At 45.8% G+C, this 20,067-nt stretch overlaps 2 protein-coding genes and 36 non-coding genes across 47 annotated transcripts in view; 2 read left to right on the forward strand and 36 right to left on the reverse strand.

The window, feature by feature from the left end:
* Positions 1 to 12,872, forward strand: part of LOC144078489 (atrial natriuretic peptide receptor 2-like) — a 30,660-nt gene extending 17,788 nt beyond the window's left edge. Inside the window, exon 23 of the mRNA XM_077606573.1 lies at positions 11,999 to 12,872. Coding sequence (XP_077462699.1) covers positions 11,999 to 12,109 — 111 coding nt within the window. The 3' untranslated portion in view covers positions 12,110 to 12,872. The remainder of the gene's footprint in view (positions 1 to 11,998) is intronic.
* On the reverse strand, positions 3 to 74 carry trnap-agg (transfer RNA proline (anticodon AGG)). The gene has a single exon. It is a non-coding gene; the product is annotated as a tRNA-Pro (tRNA).
* On the reverse strand, positions 317 to 388 carry trnap-agg (transfer RNA proline (anticodon AGG)). Its single transcript has one exon. It is a non-coding gene; the product is annotated as a tRNA-Pro (tRNA).
* trnap-agg (transfer RNA proline (anticodon AGG)) lies at positions 474 to 545 on the reverse strand. Its single transcript has one exon. It is a non-coding gene; the product is annotated as a tRNA-Pro (tRNA).
* Positions 945 to 1,016, reverse strand: trnap-ugg (transfer RNA proline (anticodon UGG)). Its single transcript has one exon. It is a non-coding gene; the product is annotated as a tRNA-Pro (tRNA).
* On the reverse strand, positions 1,102 to 1,173 carry trnap-agg (transfer RNA proline (anticodon AGG)). Its single transcript has one exon. It is a non-coding gene; the product is annotated as a tRNA-Pro (tRNA).
* On the reverse strand, positions 1,259 to 1,330 carry trnap-agg (transfer RNA proline (anticodon AGG)). The gene has a single exon. It is a non-coding gene; the product is annotated as a tRNA-Pro (tRNA).
* trnap-agg (transfer RNA proline (anticodon AGG)) lies at positions 1,416 to 1,487 on the reverse strand. The gene has a single exon. It is a non-coding gene; the product is annotated as a tRNA-Pro (tRNA).
* Positions 1,730 to 1,801, reverse strand: trnap-agg (transfer RNA proline (anticodon AGG)). The gene has a single exon. It is a non-coding gene; the product is annotated as a tRNA-Pro (tRNA).
* trnap-agg (transfer RNA proline (anticodon AGG)) lies at positions 1,887 to 1,958 on the reverse strand. The gene has a single exon. It is a non-coding gene; the product is annotated as a tRNA-Pro (tRNA).
* On the reverse strand, positions 2,044 to 2,115 carry trnap-agg (transfer RNA proline (anticodon AGG)). Its single transcript has one exon. It is a non-coding gene; the product is annotated as a tRNA-Pro (tRNA).
* trnap-agg (transfer RNA proline (anticodon AGG)) lies at positions 2,201 to 2,272 on the reverse strand. The gene has a single exon. It is a non-coding gene; the product is annotated as a tRNA-Pro (tRNA).
* On the reverse strand, positions 2,515 to 2,586 carry trnap-agg (transfer RNA proline (anticodon AGG)). The gene has a single exon. It is a non-coding gene; the product is annotated as a tRNA-Pro (tRNA).
* On the reverse strand, positions 2,672 to 2,743 carry trnap-agg (transfer RNA proline (anticodon AGG)). Its single transcript has one exon. It is a non-coding gene; the product is annotated as a tRNA-Pro (tRNA).
* Positions 2,829 to 2,900, reverse strand: trnap-agg (transfer RNA proline (anticodon AGG)). The gene has a single exon. It is a non-coding gene; the product is annotated as a tRNA-Pro (tRNA).
* Positions 2,986 to 3,057, reverse strand: trnap-agg (transfer RNA proline (anticodon AGG)). Its single transcript has one exon. It is a non-coding gene; the product is annotated as a tRNA-Pro (tRNA).
* Positions 3,143 to 3,214, reverse strand: trnap-agg (transfer RNA proline (anticodon AGG)). Its single transcript has one exon. It is a non-coding gene; the product is annotated as a tRNA-Pro (tRNA).
* On the reverse strand, positions 3,300 to 3,371 carry trnap-agg (transfer RNA proline (anticodon AGG)). Its single transcript has one exon. It is a non-coding gene; the product is annotated as a tRNA-Pro (tRNA).
* Positions 3,614 to 3,685, reverse strand: trnap-agg (transfer RNA proline (anticodon AGG)). Its single transcript has one exon. It is a non-coding gene; the product is annotated as a tRNA-Pro (tRNA).
* On the reverse strand, positions 3,771 to 3,842 carry trnap-agg (transfer RNA proline (anticodon AGG)). The gene has a single exon. It is a non-coding gene; the product is annotated as a tRNA-Pro (tRNA).
* trnap-agg (transfer RNA proline (anticodon AGG)) lies at positions 3,927 to 3,998 on the reverse strand. Its single transcript has one exon. It is a non-coding gene; the product is annotated as a tRNA-Pro (tRNA).
* On the reverse strand, positions 4,084 to 4,155 carry trnap-agg (transfer RNA proline (anticodon AGG)). Its single transcript has one exon. It is a non-coding gene; the product is annotated as a tRNA-Pro (tRNA).
* On the reverse strand, positions 4,398 to 4,469 carry trnap-agg (transfer RNA proline (anticodon AGG)). Its single transcript has one exon. It is a non-coding gene; the product is annotated as a tRNA-Pro (tRNA).
* On the reverse strand, positions 4,555 to 4,626 carry trnap-agg (transfer RNA proline (anticodon AGG)). The gene has a single exon. It is a non-coding gene; the product is annotated as a tRNA-Pro (tRNA).
* Positions 4,712 to 4,783, reverse strand: trnap-agg (transfer RNA proline (anticodon AGG)). Its single transcript has one exon. It is a non-coding gene; the product is annotated as a tRNA-Pro (tRNA).
* trnap-agg (transfer RNA proline (anticodon AGG)) lies at positions 4,869 to 4,940 on the reverse strand. Its single transcript has one exon. It is a non-coding gene; the product is annotated as a tRNA-Pro (tRNA).
* Positions 5,025 to 5,096, reverse strand: trnap-agg (transfer RNA proline (anticodon AGG)). Its single transcript has one exon. It is a non-coding gene; the product is annotated as a tRNA-Pro (tRNA).
* trnap-agg (transfer RNA proline (anticodon AGG)) lies at positions 5,182 to 5,253 on the reverse strand. Its single transcript has one exon. It is a non-coding gene; the product is annotated as a tRNA-Pro (tRNA).
* Positions 8,410 to 8,481, reverse strand: trnap-agg (transfer RNA proline (anticodon AGG)). The gene has a single exon. It is a non-coding gene; the product is annotated as a tRNA-Pro (tRNA).
* Positions 8,567 to 8,638, reverse strand: trnap-agg (transfer RNA proline (anticodon AGG)). Its single transcript has one exon. It is a non-coding gene; the product is annotated as a tRNA-Pro (tRNA).
* trnap-agg (transfer RNA proline (anticodon AGG)) lies at positions 8,724 to 8,795 on the reverse strand. Its single transcript has one exon. It is a non-coding gene; the product is annotated as a tRNA-Pro (tRNA).
* On the reverse strand, positions 8,881 to 8,952 carry trnap-agg (transfer RNA proline (anticodon AGG)). The gene has a single exon. It is a non-coding gene; the product is annotated as a tRNA-Pro (tRNA).
* Positions 9,195 to 9,266, reverse strand: trnap-agg (transfer RNA proline (anticodon AGG)). Its single transcript has one exon. It is a non-coding gene; the product is annotated as a tRNA-Pro (tRNA).
* Positions 9,352 to 9,423, reverse strand: trnap-agg (transfer RNA proline (anticodon AGG)). The gene has a single exon. It is a non-coding gene; the product is annotated as a tRNA-Pro (tRNA).
* On the reverse strand, positions 10,095 to 10,166 carry trnap-agg (transfer RNA proline (anticodon AGG)). Its single transcript has one exon. It is a non-coding gene; the product is annotated as a tRNA-Pro (tRNA).
* trnap-agg (transfer RNA proline (anticodon AGG)) lies at positions 10,879 to 10,951 on the reverse strand. Its single transcript has one exon. It is a non-coding gene; the product is annotated as a tRNA-Pro (tRNA).
* Positions 11,185 to 11,256, reverse strand: trnap-agg (transfer RNA proline (anticodon AGG)). Its single transcript has one exon. It is a non-coding gene; the product is annotated as a tRNA-Pro (tRNA).
* Positions 12,873 to 13,027: 155 nt separating the features above from the next.
* The window catches only part of LOC144078490 (afadin- and alpha-actinin-binding protein-like), a 38,528-nt gene continuing 31,488 nt past the window's right edge, over positions 13,028 to 20,067 (forward strand). For 8 of the 10 annotated variants that reach the window (XM_077606575.1, XM_077606584.1, XM_077606577.1 and 5 more), the window contains exons 1-13: positions 13,028 to 13,147; positions 14,795 to 14,904; positions 15,097 to 15,248; positions 15,883 to 16,116; positions 16,283 to 16,393; positions 16,885 to 17,020; positions 17,095 to 17,170; positions 17,239 to 17,419; positions 18,132 to 18,279; positions 18,428 to 18,552; positions 18,617 to 18,787; positions 18,850 to 18,967; positions 19,871 to 20,003. In XM_077606575.1, the coding sequence (XP_077462701.1) occupies positions 14,886 to 14,904; positions 15,097 to 15,248; positions 15,883 to 16,116; positions 16,283 to 16,393; positions 16,885 to 17,020; positions 17,095 to 17,170; positions 17,239 to 17,419; positions 18,132 to 18,279; positions 18,428 to 18,552; positions 18,617 to 18,787; positions 18,850 to 18,967; positions 19,871 to 20,003 (1,604 nt within the window). In that variant the 5' untranslated portion in view covers positions 13,028 to 13,147; positions 14,795 to 14,885. Of the gene's footprint in view, positions 13,940 to 14,474; positions 14,905 to 15,096; positions 15,249 to 15,882; positions 16,117 to 16,282; positions 16,394 to 16,884; positions 17,021 to 17,094; positions 17,171 to 17,238; positions 17,420 to 18,131; positions 18,280 to 18,427; positions 18,553 to 18,616; positions 18,788 to 18,849; positions 18,968 to 19,870; positions 20,004 to 20,067 lie in introns of those variants that run through there. The other 2 variants (XM_077606580.1, XM_077606583.1) reach the window with 2 other exon arrangements.

Raw genomic sequence — 20,067 nt, forward strand, 5'->3', positions numbered from 1 at the left:
GAGGGCTCGTCCGGGAGTCGGACCCGGGACCTCTCGCACCCTAAGCGAGAATCATACCACTAGACCAACGAGCCACAGGTGTGGGCAACCTTACCCTTTGGTTCTGAAATGGTTACCAATGTGCCAGAATCCCCTCAATGTCACAGTTCCAAGAATCGAGGGCTCGTCCGGCAGTTGGACCCGGGACCTCTCGCACCCTAAGAAAGAATCATACCACTAGACCAACGGGCCACAGGTGCAGGTTAATTGACCCTTTGGTTCTCAAATGGTCACCAATATGCCAGATTCCCTTCAATGTCACAGTTCCAAAAGAGGAGGGCTCGTCCGGGAGTTGGACCCGGGACCTCTCGCACCCTAAGCGAGAATCATACCACTAGACCAATGAGCCACAGATGTGGGCAACTTTACCCTTTGGTTCTCAAATGGTTACCAATGTGCCAGATTCCCCTCAATGTCACAGTTCCAAGACTGGAGGGCTCGTCCGGGAGTCGGACCCAGGACCTCTCGCACCCTAAGCGAGAATCATACCACTAGACCAACGAGCCACAGGTGTGGGCAACCTTACCCTTTGGTTCTGAAATGGTTACCAATGTGCCAGAATCCCCTCAATGTCACAGTTCCAAGAATCGAGGGCTCGTCCGGCAGTTGGACCCGGAACCTCTCGCACCCTAAGAAAGAATCATACCACTAGACCAACGGGCCACAGGTGCAGGTTAATTGACCCTTTAGTTCTCAAATGGTCACCAATATGCCAGATTCCATTCAATGTCACAGTTCCAAAAGAGGAGGGCTCGTCCAGGAGTTGGACCCGGGACCTCTCGCACCCTAAGCGAGAATCATACCACTAGACCAATGAGCCACAGATGTGGGCAACTTTACCCTTTGGTTCTCAAATGGTCACCAATGTGCCAGATTCCCTTCAATGTCAGAGTTCCAAGAATGGAGGGCTCATCCGGGAGTCGGACCCGGGACCTCTCGCACCCAAAGCGAGAATCATACCACTAGACCAACGAGCCACAGGTATGGGCAATATTACCCTTTGGTTCTCAAATGGTTACCAACGTGCCAGAATCCCCTCAAGGTCACAGTTCCAAGAACGGAGGGCTCGCCCGGGAGTTGGACCCGGAACCTCTCGCACCCTAAGCGAGAATCATACCACTAGACCAACGAGCCACAGGTATGGGCAACATTACCCTTTGGTTCTCAAATGGTTACCAATGTGCCAGCTTCCCTTCAATGTTACAGTTCCAAAAATGGAGGGCTCATCCGGGAGTCGGACCCAGGACCTCTCGCACCCTAAGCGAGAATCATACCACTAGACCAACGAGCCTCAGGTATGGGCAATCTTACCCTTTGGTTCAGAAATGGTTACCATTGTGCCAGAATCCCCTCAATGTCAAATTTCCAAGAATGGAGGGCTCGTCCGGGAGTCGGACCCGGGACCTCTCGCACCCTAAGCGAGAATCATACCACTAGACCAACGAGCCACAGGTGTGGGCAACCTTACCCTTTGGTTCTGAAATGGTCACCAATGTGCCAGAATCCCCTCAATGTCACAGTTCCAAGAATCAAGGGCTCATCCGGCAGTTGGACCCGGGACCTCTCGCACCCTAAGAAAGAATCATACCACTAAACCAACAAGCCACAGGTGCAGGTTAATTGACCCTTTGGTTCTCAAATGGTCACCAATATGCCAGATTCCCTTCAATGTCAAAGTTCCAAAAGTGGAAGGCTCGTCCGGGAGTTGGACCCGGGACCTCTCGCACCCTAAGCGAGAATCATACCACTAGACCAACGAGCCACAGATGTGGGCAACTTTACCCTTTGGTTCTCAAATGGTCACCAATGTGCCAGATTCCCTTCAATGTCAGAGTTCCAAGAATGGAGGGCTCGTCCGGGAGTCGGACCCGGGACCTCTCGCACCCTAAGCGAGAATCATACCACTAGACCAACGAGCCTCAGGTGTGGGCATCCTTACCCTTTGGTTCTGAAATGGTTACCTATGTGCCAGAATCCCCTCAATGTCACAGTTCTAAGAATGGAGGGCTCGTCCGGGAGTTGGACCCGGGACCTCTCACACCCTAAGCGAGAATCATACCACTAGACCAACGAGCCACAGGTACGGCCAACATTACCCTTTGGTTCTCAAATGGTTACCAATGTGCCAGATTCCCTTCAATGTCACAGTTCCAAGACTGGAGGGCTCGTCCGGGAGTCGGACCCAGGACCTCTCGCACCCTAAGCGAGAATCATACCACTAGACCAACGAGCCACAGGTGTGGGCAACCTTACCCTTTGGTTCTGAAATGGTTACCAATGTGCCAGAATCCCCTCAATGTCACAGTTCCAAGAATCGAGGGCTCGTCCGGCAGTTGGACCCGGGACCTCTCGCACCCTAAGAAAGAATCATACCACTAGACCAACGGGCCACAGGTGCAGGTTAATTGACCCTTTGGTTCTCAAATGGTCACCAATATGCCAGATTCCCTTCAATGTCACAGTTCCAAAAGAGGAGGGCTCGTCCGGGAGTTGGACCCGGGACCTCTCGCACCCTAAGCGAGAATCATACCACTAGACCAATGAGCCACAGATGTGGGCAACTTTACCCTTTGGTTCTCAAATGGTCACCAATGTGCCAGATTCCCTTCAATGTCAGAGTTCCAAGAATGGAGGGCTCATCCGGGAGTCGGACCCGGGACCTCTCGCACCCTAAGCGAGAATCATAACACTAGACCAACGAGCCACAGGTATGGGCAATATTACCCTTTGGTTCTCAAATGGTTACCAACGTGCCAGAATCCCCTCAATGTCACAGTTCCAAGAATGGAGGGCTCGTCCGGGAGTTGGACCCGGGACCTCTCGCACCCTAAGCGAGAATCATACCACTAGACCAACGAGCCACAGGTGCAGGTTAATTGACCCTTTGGTTCTCAAATGGTCACCAATATGCCAGATTCCCTTCAATGTCACAGTTCCAAAAGTGGAGGGCTCGTCCGGGAGTTGGACCCGGGACCTCTCGCACCCTAAGCGAGAATCATACCACTAGACCAACAAGCCTCAGGTGTGGGTATCCTTACCCTTTGGTTCTGAAATGGTTACCAATGTGCCAGAATCCCCTCAATGTCACAGTTCTAAGAATGGAGGGCTCGTCCGGGAGTCGGACCCGGGACCTCTCGCACCCTAAGCGAGAATCATACCACTAGAACAACGAGCCACAGGTATGGGCAACATTACCCTTTGGTTCTCAAATGGTTACCAATGTGCCAGATTCCCCTCAATGTCACAGTTCCAAGACTGGAGGGCTCGTCCGGGAGTCGGACCCAGGACCTCTCGCACCCTAAGCGAGAATCATACCACTAGACCAACGAGCCACAGGTGTGGGCAACCTTACCCTTTGGTTCTGAAATGGTTACCAATGTGCCAGAATCCCCTCAATGTCACAGTTCCAAGAATCGAGGGCTCGTCCAGCAGTTGGACCCGGGACCTCTCGCACCCTAAGAAAGAATCATACCACTAGACCAACGGGCCACAGGTGCAGGTTAATTGACCCTTTGGTTCTCAAATGGTCACCAATATGCCAGATTCCCTTCAATGTCACAGTTCCAAAAGAGGAGGGCTCGTCCGGGAGTTGGACCCGGGACCTCTCGCACCCTAAGCGAGAATCATACCACTAGACCAATGAGCCACAGATGTGGGCAACTTTACCCTTTGGTTCTCAAATGGTCACCAATATGCCAGATTCCCTTCAATGTCACAGTTCCAAAAGCGGAGGGCTCGTCCGGGAGTTGGACCCGGGACCTCTCGCACCCTAAGCGAGAATCATACCACTAGACCAACAAGCCTCAGGTGTGGGAACCTTACCCTTTGGTTCTGAAATGGTTACCAACGTGCCAGAATCCCCTCAATGTCACAGTTCTAAGAATGGAGGGCTCGTCCGGGAGTTGGACCCGGGACCTCTCACACCCTAAGCGAGAATCATACCACTAGACCAACGAGCCACAGGTACGGCCAACATTACCCTTTGGTTCTCAAATGGTTACCAATGTGCCAGATTCCCCTCAATGTCACAGTTCCAAGACTGGAGGGCTCGTCCGGGAGTCGGACCCAGGACCTCTCGCACCCTAAGCGAGAATCATACCACTAGACCAACGAGCCACAGGTGTGGGCAACCTTACCCTTTGGTTCTGAAATGGTTACCAATGTGCCAGAATCCCCTCAATGTCACAGTTCCAAGAATCGAGGGCTCGTCCGGCAGTTGGACCCGGGACCTCTCGCACCCTAAGAAAGAATCATACCACTAGACCAACGGGCCACAGGTGCAGGTTAATTGACCCTTTGGTTCTCAAATGGTCACCAATATGCCAGATTCCCTTCAATGTCACAGTTCCAAAAGAGGAGGGCTCGTCCGGGAGTTGGACCCGGGACCTCTCGCACCCTAAGCGAGAATCATACCACTAGACCAATGAGCCACAGATGTGGGCAACTTTACCCTTTGGTTCTCAAATGGTCACCAATGTGCCAGATTCCCTTCAATGTCAGAGTTCCAAGAATGGAGGGCTCATCCGGGAGTCGGACCCGGGACCTCTCGCACCCTAAGCGAGAATCATAACACTAGACCAACGAGCCACAGGTATGGGCAATATTACCCTTTGGTTCTCAAATGGTTACCAACGTGCCAGAATCCCCTCAATGTCACAGTTCCAAGAATGGAGGGCTCGTCCGGGAGTTGGACCCGGGACCTCTCGCACCCTAAGCGAGAATCATACCACTAGACCAACGAGCCACAGGTGCAGGTTAATTGACCCTTTGGTTCTCAAATGGTCACCAATATGCCAGATTCCCTTCAATGTCACAGTTCCAAAAGCGGAGGGCTCGTCCGGGAGTTGGACCCGGGACCTCTCGCACCCTAAGCGAGAATCATACCACTAGACCAACAAGCCTCAGGTGTGGGAACCTTACCCTTTGGTTCTGAAATGGTTACCAACGTGCCAGAATCCCCTCAATGTCACAGTTCTAAGAATGGAGGGCTCGTCCGGGAGTCGGACCCGGGACCTCTCGCACCCTAAGCGAGAATCATACCACTAGAACAACGAGCCACAGGTATGGGCAACATTACCCTTTGGTTCTCAAATGGTTACCAATGTGCCAGATTCCCCTCAATGTCACAGTTCCAAGACTGGAGGGCTCGTCCGGGAGTCGGACCCAGGACCTCTCGCACCCTAAGCGAGAATCATACCACTAGACCAACGAGCCACAGGTGTGGGCAACCTTACCCTTTGGTTCTGAAATGGTTACCAATGTGCCAGAATCCCCTCAATGTCACAGTTCCAAGAATCGAGGGCTCGTCCAGCAGTTGGACCCGGGACCTCTCGCACCCTAAGAAAGAATCATACCACTAGACCAACGGGCCACAGGTGCAGGTTAATTGACCCTTTGGTTCTCAAATGGTCACCAATATGCCAGATTCCCTTCAATGTCACAGTTCCAAAAGAGGAGGGCTCGTCCGGGAGTTGGACCCGGGACCTCTCGCACCCTAAGCGAGAATCATACCACTAGACCAGGGGTCTCAAACTTGCGGCCCGCGGGCCAACTGCGGCCCTCGGGACGATAATTTGCGGCCCCCGTCTTAATATGAAAGATCGATTTTTTTTTTTTTTTTTTTTTTTTTTTTTTTTTTTTACCCCTTTCCCCATGATGGCGCCGTTTAAGTGGCAGCCAGTGGCAGTAGCTCTGTCCACTCATGTTTTTCTTGTTTTACAGCATGTTTTACATGAAAAATTAGAGGGAACATTGACATGCACCTGCTTGTTGCAGGTGTGATACTGGTGTGCCGATAGCGAGCAATGATGATGTCGTGACCGGATGATTCGCCTAAAGACGTTTCGCCGACGGACGTTTGACAGACGGACAGGTCGTACTAGTATTTGTTAGTTTAATGATTAAATACAAATACTAGTATTTGTATTTAATCATTAAACGCTGTTTTCAGCTGGATTTGACCGAATTTGAGAGCATTTTGAGCCGTTTGGCGAATGGACGTCTATAGACGTTTTTTTGCCTCCATCGCGATATCATCCAGTATTTGTATTTAATCATTAAATGCTGTTTTAGGATGGATTTGACCCGATTGCTGTCATTTTACCCCTCGGTTCTGCTACATCTGCCTGCCCAAGGGTGCTTACTCCCGGACTGCCATTGATGGTAGACGAACATTGATTTTTACTATAATTTGGACAACACCGGCGGCGGGCCGGATTAAAAATCCTAACGGGCCGTATATGGCCCGCGGGCCGAGGTTGAAAAACTTGTACACACACGATCCGGCGGGGCGAGCGTTCGAATCCCGTTTCGGCGAAACCTCCGTTCGGCCGAATGAACGTTCGGTGGAACGTCCATTCGGCGACCTGCCCGTCTGTCAAACGTCCGTCGGCGAAACGTCTTTAGGCGAATCATCCGAGTACCGATGATGTCGCTCACACTGGTACTCAGTGCGCTCAGGGAGGTTGTCTTTCTGCTCAGACCAACAAAAAATTAGAGGGAACTTTGGTTCGGAGCTGAATGAACCAATCACGGTGAGGTATACGGCTCTGGAGGGCGGGACATCGGCCGGGCTGTCCAGTGCCTCGCTCACTCACTCATTCATTCCTCCAATCAGCTGGGCGGAGGAGAAGCCGTGAGGCCGATCACTCCGCTCGGCGCGCACACTCCTCCGCTGCTCTCAGCATAGAACTGAATGAGGCGCTATGATCCGTGATCCAGCCTGTGTCAGTGTCTGTAGCCATCTCCGCGATTGAAACGGAGAGCGAAAGTGCACATGCGCCACAAACCCGCGCGACTGAATGTGAAAGATCAACCCGAGACTCATTCCAAGTGGAAAAACATATTACAGAGCCCCAGAGATGTCTCTTTCAAAGCCTGCCGTGAAGAGAAAGGTCGGTGATGAGCACAGACAGTTTCAAGAAAAGTGGGGAGTGCAATATTTCTTTGTTGAACACAGGGGCACCCCGACGTGTCTCATTTACACTGAAAAAGTTGCGGTGCACAAGGAATACAATTTGAAACGTAATTGTACTACGAGACATGCTGAGGAGTACGAAAAATACCAGGGAGATGAGAGAGCCAACCAGGTTGCCAGTCTGAAAACACGTCTTCTGAGGCAACAGGATTTCTTCAAGAAGGCTACCAAAGACAGTAATGCAGCAGTCAAAGCTAGCTACGCCGTTTGTGAGTTGATTGATCCTGTGCTAAGTGATCCCAAATGGCTCATGGACTTGGCTTTTCTTGTTGATATCACACATGAGCTTAATGTACTGAACAAGAAGCTACAAGGCCAGGGGCAACTTGTCAGTGCTGCCTATGACAACGTGAGAGCATTTTGCACTAAACTTGTGTTATGGAAACAAACCTTTGCCATTTCCCAGCATGCAAGGCTCTCGTGGATGCAGGCACACCATTTAGTGGTGAGAAGTATGTTGAGGCCATTTCGAAGCTACAGGAGGAATTTGATCACAGATTTGCAGACTTCAAGACACACAAAGCCACATTTCACATTTTTGCGGACCCCTTCTCCTTTGATGTGCAAGATGCCCCTCCTGAGCTTCAAATGGAGCTCATTGACCTCCAGTGCAACTCTGCACTCAAAGCCAAGTTCAGGGAGGTGAGTGGAGAAGCAGACAAGCTTGGGCAATTTTTGAGAGAGTTGACCCCCAGCTTCCCTGAACTTTCCCGAAGGTTCAAGCGGACCATGTGCCTTTTTGGGAGCACATACTTGTGTGAGAAGCTCTTCTCCACCTTGAACTTCAATAAGTCCAAGTACAGGTCCAGACTTACTGATGAGCATCTTCAAGCTCTACTGAGGGTCTCCACTGCTTCCTCCCTCAAGCCAAATGTGACTGTGTGAGAAGAAGCGCTGCCAGGTCTCTAGCAACAAGGAGTAGGCAAGAGAAGCCATGTTCAGAATATTTCATGTTCAATGTTCCATTCAAGTTCAGAAAGTTAAAGGTTAAAGAGCTGTTAATACAGACATTTGAAACGGAATAAAAATAATTCATTTTCTCTACTTAGCCAGCCAGTGTATATCTACTGTATGCTCATTAGTATTATTTGGTTTTGTATTACTGATTGATTTATTTTTTATTCATCTCTAAGTTAATTTATTTAATTCATTATTTTTTGTTAAAAAATAAAGATATTTGATAACGTTGGAATGTTTTATCAGTGCTTTTCTTGTGGAAATCCTGATGCGGCCCAGTCTCACCCAGACTCGGCCTCTAGCGGCCCCCAGGTAAATTGAGTTCGAGACCCCTGCACTAGACCAATGAGCCACAGATGTGGGCAACTTTACCCTTTGGTTCTCAAATGGTCACCAATGTGCCAGATTCCCTTCAATGTCAGAGTTCCAAGAATGGAGGGCTCATCCGGGAGTCGGACCCGGGACCTCTCGCACCCTAAGCGAGAATCATACCACTAGACCAACGAGCCACAGGTGCAGGTTAAATGACCCTTTGGTTCTCAAATGGTCACCAATATGCCAGATTCCCTTCAATGTCACAGTTCCAAAAGTGGAGGGCTCGTCCGGGAGTTGGACCCGGGACCTCTCGCACCCTAAGCGAGAATCATACCACTAGACCAACAAGCCTCAGGTGTGGGTATCCTTACCCTTTGGTTCTGAAATGGTTACCAATGTGCCAGAATCCCCTCAATGTCACAGTTCTAAGAATGGAGGGCTCGTCCGGGAGTCGGACCCGGGACCTCTCGCACCCTAAGCGAGAATCATACCACTAGAACAACGAGCCACAGGTATGGGCAACATTACCCTTTGGTTCTCAAATGGTTACCAATGTGCCAGCTTCCCTGCAATGTCACAGTTCCAAGAATGGAGGGCTCGTCCGGGAGTCGGACCCAGGACCTCTCGCACCCTAAGCGAGAATCATACCACTAGACCAACGAGCCACAGGTATGGGCAACCTTACCCTTTGGTTCTGAAATGGTTACCAATGTGCCGGAATCCCCTCAATGTCACATTTCCAAGAATGGAGGGCTCGTCCGGGAGTTGGACCCGGGACCATTCGCACCCTAAGCGAGAATCATACCACTAGACACACGAGCCACAGGTATGGGCAACATTACCCTTTGGTTCTGAAATGGTTACCAATGTGCCAGAATCCCCTCAATGTCACATTTCCAAGAATGGAGGGCTCGTCCGGGAGTTGGACCCGGGACCTCTCGCACCCTAAGCGAGAATCATACCACTAGACCAACGAGCCACAGGTATGGGCAACATTACCCTTTGGTTCTCAAATGGTTACCAATATGCCAGAATCCCCTCAATGTCACAGTTCCAAGAATGGAGGGCTCGTCCAGGAGTTGGACCCGGGACCTCTCGCACCCTAAGCGAGAATCATACCACTAGACCAACGAGCCACAGGTATGGGCAACATTACCCTTTGGTTCTCAAATGGTTACCAATGTGCCAGATTGCCCTCAATGTCACAGTTCCAAGACTGGAGGGCTCGTCCGGGAGTCGGACCCAGGACCTCTCGCACCCTAAGCGAGAATCATACCACTAGACCAAGGGTAGGGAACCTATGGCTCGAGAGCCATATGTGGCTCTTTTGATGGGTGTATATGGCTCTACGCTAACCTGTGGTAAAATATGGGAACCGCTGGTGAGAGACCTAAGTCCCGAACACACCAATAGGAGTGTTAATGTGGCCCCGACACTATCTCTAGCACCTTTTTAATCATAATTTTTCTTCATTAGACTCTTCTGCATGCATACTCTGATTGATACTCATTGATTAGCAACAGTGAAAAAATGTACTGAAAAGAATTCAGAGACTTTTTTTACTTCCAACGTGGTGAAATGATTCATAAATTGCACATGTTTCATGTATTTTTACTTTTAATTTCTTAGTATGGCTCTCAAGGAATAATGTTTGAAAATATGAATTGTTTATGGCTCTCTTCGTCAAAAAGGTTCCCGACCCCTGCACTAGACCAACGAGCCACAGGTGCAGGTTAATTGACCCTTTGGTTCTCAAATGGTCACCAATATGCCAGATTCCCTTCAATGTCACAGTTCCAAAAGTCGAGGGCTCGTCCGGGAGTTGGACCCGGGACCTCTCGCACCCTAAGCGAGAATCATACCACTAGACCAACGAGCCACAGATGTGGGCAACTTTACCCTTTGGTTCTCAAATGGTCACCAATGTGCCAGATTCCCTTCAATGTCACAGTTCCAAGAATGGAGGGCTCATCCAGGAGTTGGACCCGGGACTTCTCGCACTTTAAGCGAGAATCATACCACTCGTCCAACGAGCCACAGGTGCAGGTTGGTTGACCCTCTGGTTCTCAAATGGTCACTAATGTGCCAGATTCCCTTCAATGTCAGAGTTCCAAGAATGGAGGGCTCGTCCCGGAGTCGGACCCAGGACCTCTCGCACCCCAAGCGAGAATGATACCACTAGACCAACGAGCCTCAGGTTCGGGTATCCTTACCCTTTGGTTCTCAAATGGTTACCAATGTGCCAGATTCCCCTCAATGTCACAGTTCCAAGAATGGAGGGCTCGTCCGGGAGTCGGACCCAGGACCTCTCGCACCCTAAGCGAGAATTATACCACTAGACCAACAAGCCACAGGTGTGGGCAACCTTACCCTTTGGTTCTGAAATGGTCACCAGTGTGCCAGAATCCCTTCAATGTCACAGTTCCAAGAATGGAGGGCTCATCCAGGAGATGGACCCGGGACTTCTCGCACTTTAAGCGAGAAACATACCACTCGTCCAACGAGCCACAGGTACAGGTTGGTTGACCCTCTGGTTCTCAAATAGTCACTAATGTGCCAGATTCCCTTCAATGTCAGAGTTCCAAGAATGGAGGTCTCGTCCGGGAGTCGGACCCGGGACCTCTCGCACCCTAAGCGAGAATCATACCACTAGACCAACGAGCCTCAGGTGTGGGCATCCTTACCCTTTGGTTCTGAAATGGTTACCAATGTGCCAGAATCCCCTCAATGTCACAGTTCTAAGAATGGAGGGCTCGTCCGGCAGTTGGACCCGGGACCTCTCGCACCCTAAGAAAGAATCATACCACTAGACCAACGAGCAGGTTAATTGACCCTTTGGTTCTCAAATGGTCACCAATATGCCAGATTCCCTTCAATGTCACAGTTCCAAAAGTGGAGGGCTCGTCCGGGAGTTGGACCCGGGACCTCTCGCACCCTAAGCGAGAATCATACCACTAGACCAACGAGCCACAGATGTGGGCAACCTTACCCTTTGGTTCTCAAATGGTCACCAATATGCCAGATTCCCTTCAATGTCACAGTTCCAAAAGTGGAGGGCTCAGTTGGACCCGGGACCTCTCGCACCCTAAGCGAGAATCATACCACTAGACCAACGAGCCACAGATGTGGGCAACCTTACCCTTTGGTTCTCAAATGGTCACCAATATGCCAGATTCCCTTCAATGTGGCAGTACCAAGAATGGAGGGCTCATCAGGGAGTTGGGCCCGGGACCTTTCGCACCCTAAGCGAGAATCATACTAGACCAACGAGCCACAGGCGTGGGCAACATTAACCTTTGGTTCTCAAATGGTTACCAATGTGCCAGATTCCATTCAAAGTCACAGTTCCAAGAATGGAGGGTTCATCCGGGAGTCGGAGCCGGGACCTTTCACACCCTAAGTGAGAATCATACCACTAGACCAACGAGCCACAGGTGCAGGTAGGTTGACCCCTTGATTCTCAAATGGTTACCATTGTGCCAGATTCCCTTGATGTCACAGTTCCAAGAATGGAGGGCTCGCTCGGAGGTCGGACCCGGGACCTCTTGCATCTTAAATGAGAATCATACCACTAGTCCAACAAGCCACAGGTCATAGTGATTAGACCCTCTGGTTCTCATATGGAGACCAATGTGCCAGTGAGCTACAGGGCTAGAGTAAAAAGCTGTGTTTTTTTCTTTAATTCTGACAGGTTTTTTTTGCTTCCAACAGGGGAAAGGTGAGATGGAAACATGGTGGCTGGAAGCCAAACGAAACGAGGCCACAGACCCGTTGCTTTGCTCATCGGAGTCTGCAGGCGGCCCTGTGCCAGTTAGCGACTGAAGCTGGCCAATGTGTTGAGAACATATTCATAAGTGACTTATCCCGTTTTGTGTTAGATTTATTGTCAGTGTCAAAGGCACATTCTACTCATACAAAAAACATATATTTTAATTTCTTAAATAACTGTTTCGGTTCTCTGTGAGCACGTTTCAAAATTTCAAATTGTGCCCTTTGACTTATTTCATCATTATGAAACATTATATATACAGCATTTTTTTTACATATTTATGTCTTTTCATGTATTTAAAGAGTAATATTTGACTACAATATTGAATATCGAGGTATGGTGTGCTGACTTCTTGATAGTTGTTGTGTACTAGGACCCTGGACAGCGACACTTGGTTAACAATGGTCAAAAAGTAAAACGTCTATATGTTGTTGTTCATTTCTTTTTTGAATATTAATCGCATAGATTGGATCTCATACAAACCTGTATACGATATTGTTATTATGACTTTATTGCCGTCTTAGGATGTCCATCAGCAAAAGATGTGTCATCAATTCAGATTGCACTATCGTGTTTGTGCATTTCTGAATGCACAATACTTTAAAAGGCATTTCTAACCCATTGGCTGCCAATGACAATCCTAGACGTCCAAGCCCCGAATTGGAGAACTTTTGCCGTCAATGGCAATGAAATATTAGGATTGACAACCAGCTTTAAAATGAATTGGACGTCTATCATTGTCAATGGTAGTGAATGACTTAAAAACGATTAAATTTAAAATAAAAGTATGTCATTAAAGGCCACATCCAGTGTTCATTTTTAGTGCCTTTTGCAGTTTTCATTCATTTAAGTTTTAATCATGGTTGGTGGTTAAATTATGATTTAATCAGCCATCGACTTGTAATAGGAATTAATGAGAAAATCAATCGCTAAAAAACCGAGCGAGATCCAATCAGAGGATTCTTTGTTGATGCTCTCGGCCATAGCAACCAATCCGCGTGCTTCTTGTAAGCATGTTCTAATTTGTGGATACCAGCCTGGTGAGCTACCAGGTGACAATGAATTACTAAGGAAGAGAACAGTGGCGTTTTGTAAGTATATACATTATCCATCTTTCATCTTTTTTTCTGCATTTAAAACATGAAATCTAAACTTAATTCCGCCAGAAGAGGGGGGCAAATTTGGGGCGAGATCGCCACCTGTTTCCCCTTTTTTGCACTGTTTATAAGTTATAAATACGCAAGTGATGATGATCTCACCAAGATGTTATGTTACCTCATGTTTATTACCTCATATTTTAAAGTACTTCATGATCATGACACGTACACGTTCACTCCCAATTAATCCTCAAACTTGTTGCCTTCATCGTAAATCGTAATGATTTCACTATTGGAAATTCTAGTAAACGGCCATTTAACCGATAAGGTAAAATTAAAAGTTGCTCTTCGTCGTTATGATGGCATTGTACTGATATTTTTCCCCCCGAGGATGAATTAAAATTGCAAAATGTCACGTAAAAGCATTGCGATCATTTGATACATGACGCTGTTTTTGCAGAAAATACCCACTGAAGAACAGAATACTGAGATAACGTGCTATATTTAATGAATGGGAATTATTCAGTGTGTTGCAAAGAGGATAAATCTGCACCCTGCCTGTCTGGGATTATCTTGATCAACTAATCCTAAAAGCATTTAGATAAAATGCTGCTTACAACTCGTGAGCTGTTAAAAAAACCACCTGTAGTGACACTCCTCTCTGTAAATAACAATAATATCGAGAAAATGATTCATAGTTACCAAAAATATTTGAATAAGATTCATTTATTACATTAAAAATGGGAAAATACTATCTTCTGCAGATCTGTGAAACACATTATAATGGTATGTATTTACATGCGCATGTTTTTAGAAGATCCTTCCTACTTTTAATAATTAAAATGTCCTTAGAAATTAGGAGCAGTGCTTAAGTGAAGTTGTATTTTACATGCAATGATAAAGCTATCCAATTCTATTCTTAAAACCTTGGTTATTGTCATGATTTGTATTGAAGAAAATTACATTTCAAAATCACATTTATACTCGTGAACACACAAAGTCAGTGAATGGCATGAAAAGTGATCATTCTTGGGCCTCTAAAAAAACTATAATACAACAAAATAAGGTGGGTTTCAAAATTAATCTTTGCCTGATACTGGCAAAAATCTTTACTGAAATTGGATTGAAATCCTAACTTGTGCTGATTAACCCGCAAGAAATATAAATCTGGAACAAAGCACTTCTGGTTATAAGAGCTTGTTTTTCACTGATATATTTATTTTTCTGGTCGTGCTGAGAGCTACAACTCAAGTCAATATAGCGATCTGGAAATAGCCGACGGACCTTTAAATCGTCCCGCCATGAGTCCATTCTTAAAAATTACAAAATTACTCTTATTACATAGGCAGTATTTTTATAGTACCACCAGTGGGAGCTGGCGTGCATTATTTCTCAATTGTTAGCGTAGGATCTGTATTTCCCAAATGGTGTGACTCTTCTAAATTGAGAAATTTTACATTTGCCCACTGTTTCAGGGCAAAGAATTTTCCTACAGGCATTGTAGGGCAGTCGAAATGAAAAAAAAAACATTTGAGCGCTTTCTTCACTGTGTCACCTTCACCCTGTTTTTGTGTTATTATGCATCGTCTTGTAATCCGGACTACACTGTGCTGGCACTGCTAATCTGAAAATCTATTTCAGGAGCTGACTGCATTGGAGCATACTGGAACACCATACGTGAGCAAATGTATGTGTAGTGGATGTTTAAAACGTTGGAAGCTCCACTTTAACCATGCCAGAATCTTCCTTAGGTGAGTTCAAGATGAAGACATTGTAATGACACATTAAAAACAGTCCTCACCATTTGGAGGATTTGCTATGAAAAAGTGCAAAGACTTATTTCATTTTAAATGTGCTTGTTCAACACTGATTACTTTCTGAAAAATGCTTACCTTTTAACTTTTGACATGTGCGCTGCACCTAATTACCCCCCAAAAATTCAGATGTCAAGGACGTTTGTAGCAGCTCTGGCAAATGCCCAACACCCTCTCAAATGGGCCACATGAACGATTCACCGCTCCACAGGAACTCTTACATGCTCACAAACTTCTGCACTGAGGACAACGTGGAAGAATGTGTAGAACAAATCAACCAGGTTGGTGACTAAAAACCACAATTTGGACAAAAAGACAGAATCTCGTAGTCTTCTCATTGTAGCTAATAACTAAATGTCGTAAAAATCTTTACATAAACCAGTACATCCTTTGCAATTTTGTAAGAATAAGTACAGACAATTAACGTAAATTACTGTATAGTGCACGTGTGTCAAAGTGGCGGCCCGGGGGCCAAATCTGGCCCGCCGCATCATTTTGTGTGGCCCGGGAAAGTAAATCATGAGTGCCGACTTTCTGTTTTAGGATCAAATTAAAATGAAGAGTATAGATGTATATTAAATTTCCTGATTTCCCCCTTTTAAATCAATAATTGATTTTTTTTAATCATTTTTTCTGTGTTTTTAGTTCAAAAATCATTTTGTAAAATCTAAAAATATTTATAAAAAAACTAAAATAAACATTGTTTTAGTTCTATAAAAACTGAATATTCAGGGTTTTTAATCCAGTTCTTTTAATCCATTTATTTAAAAAAATATCTAAATATTATATCTAAAATGGTCCGGCCCACGTGAAATCAAGTTGACGTTAAAGCGGCCTGCAAACCAACCCGAGTCTGACTTCCCTGGTATAGTGGAAAAATCCTTCAATTGCTTTGGCTCCCCTCTCCTTTTACAGGAATTGTTATCACTGGGTCTTTCTCCGGTGTGGACGAAGCTCGATGGCAATTCACAGGTTTGGGTGCAGTCAGGTAGCAACTTGGATGCGAATGTCATCTCTGTGCTCAACGGCATGTATGAACTACTACAAGTGCACCGAAAGGGCTGCCAAACCCTGGAGAACTTGGAGCAAGAGCATCTGAAGTCTACCAAAAATGTGGACTCCCTGCAGCTTACCAGGACACGGCTAAAGGTTGTTTCACCTCCAATTTGTGTGTTGAGTGTGTGGAAAAAGTGAAAAATAGCTAGGATGATTTTTGTTCTCTCAGTCCATATGTACCGTGCTTTAGTGCATCATGATGGAATTTGCAAAATAGTTCATTTTGTGGTAAACTCTGGATCCCATGTTCTTAATATAGGAGCAGCTCGAAATTGCCAAAAGAGAGAACACAGGACTTTTTGAACGGGAAAGGCAGCATCAGCTGAAAGTGAAGAGCTTGCAGAACTCTCTGAAAAATGAAAAGGAAGAGGTGATTTAACACTGACCAGTGCCTGTTTATAGAACTATCTATATCTGTCTGTCTAGTCAAAGTTCTAGGTTAGGTTAGAACTTTATTTCATCCCGTATTCGGGAAATTTCTTGGTTGCAGTAGCAAGACAGACACAAGACATTGTAGACCTAGGTAAAAAAAAATGGAGCCACACACAGGAAGTCCACAAGGTGGGGACCTTCTTTGGCAGGTCCCCTGACTTCTAGTCAGGTGCAACTTATATTTAATGTGATGTAGCCACTTGATAGTGTAGTGGTTCACTCGCCAGGCTTTGGTTTGAGCAGTGTGAGATCGATTCCAATCAGTTGTGGTGCGATTGTGAGTGTGAATGGTTGTCTGTCTCAATTTGTGCCCTATAACTTAGTTGCAACCAATCTATGGTCCCAAAAGCAAAACACCTATGAATGAGATTTTTTTTTAATTATATAGGAGCACTTTACGATATGGAAGTAACAACACTTTTGTTCCAGATTCACAAGATGCAGAACATTATTTCTAGCCGAGCCAGCCAGTACAATCACGAGATGAAGAGGAAAGAGCGAGAGTTTAACAAACTGAAGGAGAAGCTGAATCAGCTCCTGGGTGACAAAAAGGAGAAGAGACTTGGTTAGATCTCCTATCTTACACCATCATTGTTCAACTAACCGAATATACCAAAGCTAACCTTTTACTGAATTTAGCCATTGACATAGCAAACAAACTAGGAAGAGCAGACGGGAAAAGAAGCCTCTGGAAGACTGAGAAGACAGAAGCAAAGTAATTCATATTCGTAACACAAAACAAACCAAAAGCTTGTTTGTGATTAATTTTGCGCTTGAACGCAGGCACCAGGGGGAGATGTACAAAACTCTGCTCACGGACTACGAGAGCACGCAGAGGGAGCTACTGCTGGAAAATGCCGAGTTGAGAAAAGTTTTGAAACAGATGAAAAAAGACATGGTGGTCATTCTCAGTTCCAGAAAGTCAATTGCCAAAGGAGACAAACAGGACAACGGTGCCATAGAAGTAGGTGGAATGCACACTCGGTGACATCATGCACAACCACTCCAGGTCAAGCAGCCTAATTCAGTATTAACGGCGATTAATTTCCAAGCGATTTGAACTGCGAACGTTGGCAATGATCATTTACTGGCGGCCAGCGGGTTAGGCACGTACCACAGAATATATTATTTTTATATATAGTTTATACTCCCAGTTTGTTTTGTCTTGATGCTCAGTTTTGTTTACAATGTGTTTAACAAGTGTCTCATTACATTTAGTATGTTTTAATAAGTATGTACATAATTCAAGTTGTGGGAATGATGCAATAATTTAAAATATGCTTATTTAGACGGTTGGAAATATTCACCTAGTTAAATAAGCAGGTGGCCCGGTGGACGAGTAGTTAGCATGTCGCCTTCAGAGTTCTAGGGTCGAAGGTTCGATCCCTGGTTGGTCCTCACTGTGTGCAGTTTGCATGTTCTCCTGCGTGGGATTTCTCCGGGTGCTAAGCTTTCCTCCCATGTCCCAAAAGCATGCAGAGTAGGCTGGTTGAACATTCTAAATTCTCCCTAGGTGTGAGTTGAGAGGGAATCATTGTCTGCCTTCTGCCCTGCAATTGGCTGGCTACCGCTGGGATAGGCTCCAGCACCCTTATTGACCCTTGATAAGATGTCCGGCCAATGAATGAATTTTTAATGTGATGTACTAGAAGCTGAGGCTCTTTCTGTTGATCCAGATTGAATCTAATGAAGAGGAAGAAGTGCTCGATCCTGCTAAGGAGAGCTCGGAACTGTTTAGTGTTCACACTCGAGAGAAGCTGACTAATAGTGTTCGACGGCAGTGGCGAAGACTAAAAAACCACGTTGAGAAGCTGGACAACCGAGGTAGTCGCACTCCTCTTTACTAAATTATTTGGGGGGGCTATATTCACATGGCAATTGGGTGAGAATTGGCCAAACATCTTAAAATAAAGAATTTCGATAGGGGCTAGTATACTGTAAATTCTAGAAATATAACTGTACTTGCCATTAGTTTCGACAGATGAAAGTGAAGACGCTGAGCCCATTTCTCGAGGAACATCAAAAGAAATGGGCAAACTAAAGCTCGAGGTGCGGCAGTGTCAAGACTACATTTTGAAACAGCAACACCTCCTGCAGGTTTGAAACAACATTTTATGGAAATGTGTTGGAAGATTAACAAATAGATGCATAATTGGAACAGAAGCTAAGTTCTCAGTGTGAGGAGGAGACGACCGCCGGGCTGGGCGACTCCCACATTTCCAGAGAAAAGGATCATCTCCGGGACGAGTGGAAGATCCTGGAGGAACAGAGGAAGAACTTTGAGAGGGAGAGGAGGAACTTTACCGAGGCAGCAATTCGACTGAGCCAAGAGGTGAGTGCAATTGATGCTGTCTCTGCTAGTGTAACCACACTTTATTTATCTTCTGCTCCCAGAGAAAAACCTTTGAGGAAGATCGCGCCATGTGGCTCAAGCACCAGTTTTCGAATTTAAGCCCTTTCACTGGCTCTAAGAAACCAAAGAGGTCAAAGTCTCAATGCGCCCTTCAAATATGTGAGTGTCTTACCTATGCTTTTTTCGTCTAGAGCTACCAAAAATTAATATAACACTTTTTTTTCATTGGGCTTTGCATGAAATTAATTAAATCTGTCAGGTAGTTTTCTGGTTGGTTAAGCAGCTATAGGCATCGTTAAGAAACAATGGCAACAATTAGAAAATGTTATTTGTAGAGATGTTCAACTTAATGTTAAGATGTGATGTAACTAATGTGGTCCTTTTAATTTTTGTGAACACTAGTTGAGCGCTTTGATTGTTTGGAGAGCAGAGGGAATGTTATAGTTTGATATTTAATTTTCACTAGTATGTGGGCCTTTTTTCAGAAACTCTTAAGAGGCACATGCGAATGCATATTAGGAAATCCAACTTATTATTTTTTTGACAAAATTTCATCCAAATATTTAAAACATATTTATTCATCCTGCCATGGTAAACTGGGATGGGATCCAGCACCCCTGCAAGAGAATAATCCATACAGAAAAATGTGTTTATATGTGGTCAGTTGACAAATATTTCACAGTTCAAAATACTGTCAATGTAAAGTTTTGTATTTTACTCAAAATGCTTCTTGGCCTCAGAAGCTTAATGGCAGTACAGGTGAATCTAAAATCTGCAACTTTTCAAAAAATGGAACTTGTACATTACGCAGTTTTATCAAGTACATTTTCATTCAAGTTGTTTCTCAAGGTAGGAAATTTGAGATGTCGTTACTTGCATATTAAATCATCGTTCGCCAAGTATTCCACAAAGTTATAAGGAACTAGCACCAATAAATGACATTTTTTTGGGTGCAGCTTGATTCGAGTATTCCAAATGGTCAGCCGTGCCAATTTTCTTAGAGGAGTTCAAAAAGAAACTTTCTAGTGAGAAAGAATCAATATGATTCCTTCATCTTTGCAGCAACTGAAAGCAAGCCCAGTAGAGCATCACTTCCAGAAAACCCCTTCGCCTCTCCCACCCCGGGAAGCGCACGAAGCCTATCACCCTCTTCATCCGACCGCCTCCACAAATTAAGCCTTATCCCTGAAAACGGGTACATATTTCTATACCGTTCTCTACGTTATGATCCTTGTGTTCATATTGGAAAGGCCCTAAAT

Source organism: Stigmatopora argus, chromosome 8 (assembly GCF_051989625.1).
Source record: "Stigmatopora argus isolate UIUO_Sarg chromosome 8, RoL_Sarg_1.0, whole genome shotgun sequence".
NCBI lineage: Eukaryota > Metazoa > Chordata > Actinopteri > Syngnathiformes > Syngnathidae > Stigmatopora > Stigmatopora argus.